Raw genomic sequence first — 6,951 nt, 5'->3', positions numbered from 1 at the left:
CGGTTCTCCGTGCGGCTTCAATCCGGTGGCCCTGAGCCGCGGCATAAAGCTGCGGGGCGATCTCGGTCTGGCGATAAGCTATCGGTGTTCGTGTGCATCTATTATTAACCGTTTCTTTGCCTTTCTTCTCCTCGGGTGTTTGTCTGTGCAAAGGTCAGATGTTTCCATCGGTCGTGAAGAAGAAAAGTGGAGTTGGAACCTGCTGAGTGCTGATCTGCTTGTGCTCCGGACCATGGACTCATTGAGGGCGCCCCAGGTGTGAAAATGTCCAGCAGTAACCGGGAGTTAGTGATTGACTTTGTTTCCTACAAGCTCTCGCAGAAGGGATACAGCTGGAGCCAGCTGGAGGAGGAGGACGAGAACAGGACTGACTTTGCAGCAGAGGAGGCCGAGATGGATGGTGTCCTCAACGGGAGCCCCTCCTGGCACCCTCCCCCCAGCCACGTAGTGAACGGAGCCACCGTGCACCGGAGCAGCCTGGAAGTCCACGAGATGGTCCGAGCGGCCGACGTGAGGCAGGCGCTGCGGGAAGCAGGGGATGAGTTTGAGCTGAGGTACCGACGAGCCTTCAGCGACCTCACCTCCCAGCTCCACATCACCCTGGGCACGGCCTACCAGAGCTTCGAGCAGGTGGTGAACGAACTGTTCCGCGACGGGGTGAACTGGGGCCGCATCGTGGCCTTCTTCTCCTTCGGGGGAGCCCTGTGCGTGGAGAGCGTCGACAAGGAGATGCGCGTCCTGGTGGGACGCATCGTGTCCTGGATGACCACCTACCTGACCGACCACCTAGATCCCTGGATCCAGGAGAATGGCGGATGGGTAAGAACTGCTTTTGCTGCTGGGGATGGCTGCCCCGGGTTCTGACCCCCCCAGCCCCAGCAGTGCCAGCCCAGCTCCCTGCAGTGTTGATCTTGTCACATATCTGGCAGGGAGGGGAAGGGGCACCTGGCTTTTCTCCCCATCCTCTTAACACTGCCCCAGGAGGGTCCATCCACCACAATGACACAGACAGTTTATGCTCAGTGTCCTTCTCCATCCCTGTTTCTTCTCCTTCTCCATGTAACAGACGTGTTTTCCCAGAGCTTTTGGAAATCTAGTGTCACCCAAGCTTGTTCTTCAGGCAAGAGCCCTTGCTCTCAGGCGTGGTGTCATTTAACAGCGGGGAGTGGAGCTTCCTCCTCTTCTCCCCACAGTGCTGCTGGGGTCACAGCTACTTCTTTCTTCGGGAGTCAGGGCTCTCTGAGGGTGAAGCCAATCCCAGAGCAGAGCTGGCGAGGTGGGAACAGCCTCTGTGCTGGGGAGCTGCTGACCCTGCAGCTGCTTCTGGCTTGGCAGGGAGCGATGCTCCCAGCTGCCCCGGCAGCAAACCCGGTCAGCTCTGCTGGTGAGGTATTAACATGAATAAGCATTTCTCCAGGAAGCATTCCTGAAATGCCGGGTCCGGCTGCGTGGAGCTGCCTGGGACTGCCGGCAGGAGGGACACAACCTACAGATGTGACTTGAGTTTTCTTTTTGCTGGGTGATTCCCTGCTGGGGTAACCTTTACTGGCATCCACTGGGAAGAGCTCACGCTGTCAGGCATTAGCATCTGAGCCATGGGGAATTGCCAGGGGTGGGGAATTGCCTCCTTGGCAGGCTGCTGAGCTGAGGCTTGTCAGCCCTGCTCATCTCCTGGTGCAGCAGCAGGTTTGGAGGAAGGGGCAGCACCCTCTGAGCCCAGCCTTGTGCTCTGCCCTCTCCTGCAGGGCTCCCCAGCATCTTGTGCCTGCTCAGGGAGGCCTGGGTCCTCCATGCTGGGGTTCCAGGAGAAGAGGTGAATTGAGTGCACCCAGAGAGGGAGCAGGTTCACCCAGGGTGCAGGAATTCCAGGAATGCTGCCTCCCTGGGGCACTGCCTGGGTGGGGCTGCTCCGGCAGAGGAGCTTGGTTTCGATTAATGACCTGGGATCTGCTGGCCATTTCATCCGGCTCTATCTGCCCCATTAGCTCTCTCATCCTGCAGATAACCCTGCCCAAACCCGGAGTTCTTTCCCCCTCCCTTTGCCTTTGGCTTTTAAAGCCACAGATTAGTCTTGGAATTGAGTGATCAAATTGAGGTTTCCAAGCTAGTGTGGCTGTTGCTGTTAGTGACGGATTGGGCTGTATCCTGGAGACCTAGGCGATAATGCAATCTGATTTTTTGTAAATGAACTCTCTGGGGGATTTAGATTAAATCACTGGTGGAAAATCACTGGTCCCTGCTTGCAGGGAATGAAATACCTCCTCCCTCTCTTCCCCACCCCCAACCATCACGATTCAGACTCTTCAATTTTTTTGTGTCTGTCTCTAAATTAATTGTTTGGAGCAAATATTTGTTCAACAGATTGTGGAAGGGTCAGGACTTCTCTCTATCTGACCCGCCCACCAGCTCTTGCTTTGAAGATCACCATGAGCTGTTTCCCACCCCAGGGAACAACCTTACTCTCTTGTAACCTTGAACAGGGCTTTTCACTTCCCTGCCCCCGGGCTGTGCCAGTGGCTGACCCAGCAGGCTGGTAAGGGCCATAGTGGGGGGAATCTACCCCAGCAGCCACCAAAAAAAGGGCTGGGCAGTGTGGTTGCTGCCAGCCTGCTGCAAACCCCAACCTGGCATGTGTTTGATATCTCAGCTGTGGTTTTCCTCATTGCTCAGGTTTCCCCATGTCCCTTCTGCCACTCCACTGGGGAGTGCAGGGGCCTTGAGAGCTCCCGAGTGCCTCACTGTGTGTGTGGGGATGCTCTGCTTCTCTCTCTGGTGACTCCAGCTGCAGGGAGAGGGCTGGTGGCTGCTGCCAGCCCTGCCTGCAAGCAGCAAGTGCCAGCCTGCCCTCCTGGTGACAGAGCTCAGCTGTGGTTTTCCTCATTGCTCAGGTTTCCCCATGTCCCTTCTGCCACTCCACTGGGGAGTGCAGGGGCCTTGAGAGCTCCCGAGTGCCTCACTGTGTGTGTGGGGATGCTCTGCTTCTCTCTCTGGTGACTCCAGCTGCAGGGAGAAGGCTGGTGGCTGCTGCCAGCCCTGCCTGCAAGCAGCAAGTGCCAGCCTGCACTCCTGGTGACAGAGCAGTCCCTCTCCCACCGCCCTGTTTGCACAGGTAGCCTGTTTGGTGCATCGGAGCTGTTAGAGCCCGTCCCCTGCAAACAAAGCTCTCCCGAGAGGTGCAGCAGGCGGGTCCTGGTGAGAGGGATGCAAGTTGTGGCAGGCCTGCTTGGCAAGGCCCGGGTGGTTTGGGTTTTGCAGCGCTGCAGCACTTCTCTTCCTGGAAAGCCCCCTCAGAAAGAAGGAAGGAGAGCCTCGCGCGGCCGGGCTGCGTAGGAAGCGGTTTCATTCCCAGCCGTGGAACAAAGGCGAGCGTGGGATGGCTGCGGGGTGCGCTGCCTCTGCAGCCGCCTCTTCAGCTGCCGTGTGGCCCCGGAGCTGCTCTGCCAGGCGAGGGGGAGATGGCAGAGCTCACTCCCCAGGGTTAACATGGTGTCACGCTCCCTGGCCCTGCCTTGGTTTGCCCTCTGCGCTCTCTGAGGAAACAAACAAACGAGGACAACCCGAGGGGGGCATTTAATAACCAGCCGAGAAGCTGCTGCCTCTGTGAGCCATTGCAAGCAATGAGGAGGCTTTCCCAGGAGAGGTGCTTTGGCCAGCACCAAACCCACGAGTGGAGACATGCGGGCAGTGATCCCAGTGGGGATCGGAGTCATGGCGGGAGAAATCCATGGAGAGGGAAGCGCAGGATGAGCCTGGCAGGCAGAGAGGTACTGACCGTGCCTAATCTGTTGGAGAAAGGACAGTGAGCAATGGTTCCTGCCTGGCTGTGCCCTTCCAGTGGATGACAGCTTTTCTTTCAAAGCTAAATCGACGTTCAGAGTGGGATTTAAGGAGTTATCACAGGGGCTTTGAGGTAGATCCATGGACGTAGAGGCAAGAGGTTTCCTGTGAGCCGGGTGAATGGTTTGGAGCAGCATGAAGGGGCTGTGCTGGGCCAGGACTGAAAGCAAACGGTGTCTTTGTCACCAGCCTGTGACATCTGGATCCTGACAAACTGGACTGGGCTGAAGGAGGATGGACTGCTTCCCACCTTGGCTCTGCATCCCAGGCCCTCAGCCGGCCACGCTGGCTCAGTGTGCTGGGATGTGTGAGTCGTGCTGCGCTGCGGTGGACTGGGAGCTTGTGGTTCTGTTTGGGGAAAACCCTCAGATGTCAATACAGCAAAGTCATTTTCTATCTCTTTAATTTTTTTTTGAATGGTAGGAAATGACTCAGCCTGTGTCATATGACAGAGTGCAGCTGGGATTTCGTCCCGTGCTCTTGCTCCAACCTTCTCAATGGTTTTGTGCTGAGAGCCAGACTTGGATCCTCAGCTCTTCTGAAATCCTTTTGGCCCTGTGCCCTTGTCCAGGTATCCCACACAAGCCTTCCCTGCAGCCACTGTGTTAGTTAGCTGACCCCAGGATCCTCACACCTCATTGGTCCTGGCTTTCTGGGCAGCTGGAGATTGAATTCTGCCCTGACACCTGGAGAGGAGCATGGAAGGGGCAAATGGGAGCATGGAAAGGCCACCCTGGCACTGTGTGGAGAATGCAGCTCCCTCTGGGCCAGCCCTGTTTGCCAAAGCTTCAAGTGCTTACACACCAGGTTTTGGGAATGACCCAGCACTGCTAATCCCACTTGAGATGGCAGCCATCAGTGTCACTTGCTGGCCAGCACACCGTGGAGCTGGCTGGAGGAGGTGGCCTCCCACAGCTGCACTTTACTGTCCTGGAGATGATCTCACCCAATGGCCCGCAGGGCTCAGCTGTTCCCTCACTTTCTCCTTTGAGGTAGATCCATGGACGTAGAGGCAAGAGGTTTCCTGTGAGCCGGGTGAATGGTTTGGAGCAGAATGAAGGGGCTGTGCTGGGCCAGGACTGAAAGCAAACGGTGTCTTTGTCACCAGCCTGTGACATCTGGATCCTGACAAACTGGACTGGGCTGAAGGAGGATGGACTGCTTCCCACCTTGGCTCTGCATCCCAGGCCCTCAGCAGGCCACGCTGGCTCAGTGCGCTGGGATGTGTGAGTCGTGCTGCGCTGCGGTGGACTGGGAGCTTGTGGTTCTGTTTGGGGAAAACCCTCAGATGTCAATACAGCAAAGTCATTTTCTATCTCTTTAATTTTTTTTTGAATGGTAGGAAATGACTCAGCCTGTGTCATATGACAGAGTGCAGCTGGGATTTCGTCCCGTGCTCTTGCTCCAACCTTCTCAATGGTTTTGTGCTGAGAGCCAGACTTGGATCCTCAGCTCTTCTGAAATCCTTTTGGCCCTGTGCCCTTGTCCAGGTATCCCACACAAGCCTTCCCTGCAGCCACTGTGTTAGTTAGCTGACCCCAGGATCCTCACACCTCATTGGTCCTGGCTTTCTGGGCAGCTGGAGATTGAATTCTGCCCTGACACCTGGAGAGGAGCATGGAAGGGGCAAATGGGAGCATGGAAAGGCCACCCTGGCACTGTGTGGAGAATGCAGCTCCCTCTGGGCCAGCCCTGTTTGCCAAAGCTTCAAGTGCTCACACACCAGGTTTTGGGAATGACCCAGCACTGCTAATCCCACTTGAGATGGCAGCCATCAGTGTCACTTGCTGGCCAGCACACCGTGGAGCTGGCTGGAGGAGGTGGCCTCCCACAGCTGCACTTTACTGTCCTGGAGATGATCTCACCCAATGGCCCGCAGGGCTCAGCTGTTCCCTCACTTTCTTCTCTGTCCTCCCCTTGCAGCTCAGATGATCCCCCCCATTGTCATAACCTGCTTGGGATGAAAAAATACTGTCCCCCTGCCAGCTGAGTCCCTGATGTCACTCTGCAAGATGGGGTGTTCCTCTCCACCGTGGGAACTGCCCGCTGCTGGCAAGGTCTTGGCTTGGGCTGTCCTGCCTGGCATGGCTGGCCCAGGTAGCTGCATCCTGGCCAGCAACTAGAGATGGGCTCAGTGGGCAGATCCCTGGCAGCTTCTCACCCTGCCTGCGACCTGAGAGGCTTTTCTGCAGTGCTCTCCAGGAAATGCCATTGGAATGACTTCCACTGCAGCTTCCTGCCCGGCCCGCAGCAGCATTCCTGCCGCTAGACCAAGAGCAGTGCAGAGGCCAGTTTCCAGAGCTTTGCTCTTCGCCCCACTTGCTCAGTTCTTCTTCAGGGCCCTGCCTGTTTCCCCTGCTGCCTCTCAGAGTGCAGGGCAGTTGGGTTTCGTTCCTTAGATCCGTGATTGGAGCAGCATCCTGGGAGGCACAGCTCCTGCCCAGCGCAGGCTGCGGCTCAGAGCAGCCCACTTAACCCCAGGGTCTTTCAGCAAAAGGGATAACGTTTCCTTCCCTCCCAGGGGAGCCACTGGGAACTCAGAGTCATAAAGCACTCTGAGGTTCTTTAATCCAAGGAGTGGAGTGTCATTTCAAAAAAGATCTGTGAAATAATTAACAGACTGCTTCTTGCTGCTCTGTGTTCACAGCTGCTCTCCGTAGTGTCAGTCCAGATCATCCTGCTCTGAAACTGGAGCTGGGTCCCCCCGAGTACTGCCCAGACTCTCTCTCCTTCTCAGCAGCCATGAGGTGTCCCATTGCAGCAGAGGGGCTGGGAGGGAACTTCATGCTCCTTGTGGAAGCTGCAGCTTTCTGTGGGTGTCTGGGGTGCTTTCCCCTGTTGTTGTGCAGCTTCTGTACAGTTTGTGTACATGGTTCACCCCAGGCCCACACAGGGCACAGGCTGGATGGTGTCACGATGCTCTGAGGCCTTTGCTCCAGCTTCTCTGCTTTGGTTTCACCAGGCTGCTGGTGGCTGTAGGCACAGCCCCATCCTGACGTTACAAGGAGTGTTTCTCTGCCAGCTCTTTCCCCACTAGCTGAAAAGCTGGAGTATTCCCAGAAGGAGGTGGGGGAAGGGATGGATATCGGTTGGGAAAGTGTTGCAGACCTGCTG

General features: G+C 56.6%; 1 protein-coding gene across 2 annotated transcripts in view; it reads left to right on the top strand.

Annotated features, from left to right (window-relative positions):
• Positions 1–108: 108 nt before the first annotated feature.
• Positions 109–6,951, top strand: part of BCL2L1 (BCL2-like 1) — a 39,172-nt gene continuing 32,329 nt past the window's right edge. The window contains exon 1 of one of the 2 annotated variants that reach the window (XM_009993761.1): positions 109–819. In XM_009993761.1, coding sequence (XP_009992063.1) covers positions 265–819 — 555 coding nt within the window. In that variant the 5' untranslated portion in view covers positions 109–264. The remainder of the gene's footprint in view (positions 820–6,951) is intronic. The other variant, XM_009993762.1, reaches the window with a different exon arrangement.

This window comes from Chaetura pelagica, unplaced genomic scaffold (assembly GCF_000747805.2).
Source record: "Chaetura pelagica isolate M959 unplaced genomic scaffold, ChaPel_1.0 scaffold2373, whole genome shotgun sequence".
In the NCBI taxonomy this organism is placed as follows: domain Eukaryota; kingdom Metazoa; phylum Chordata; class Aves; order Apodiformes; family Apodidae; genus Chaetura; species Chaetura pelagica.
Note: the sequence above shows the minus strand (reverse complement) of the source record. Positions and strands in the feature narration are given on the sequence as shown.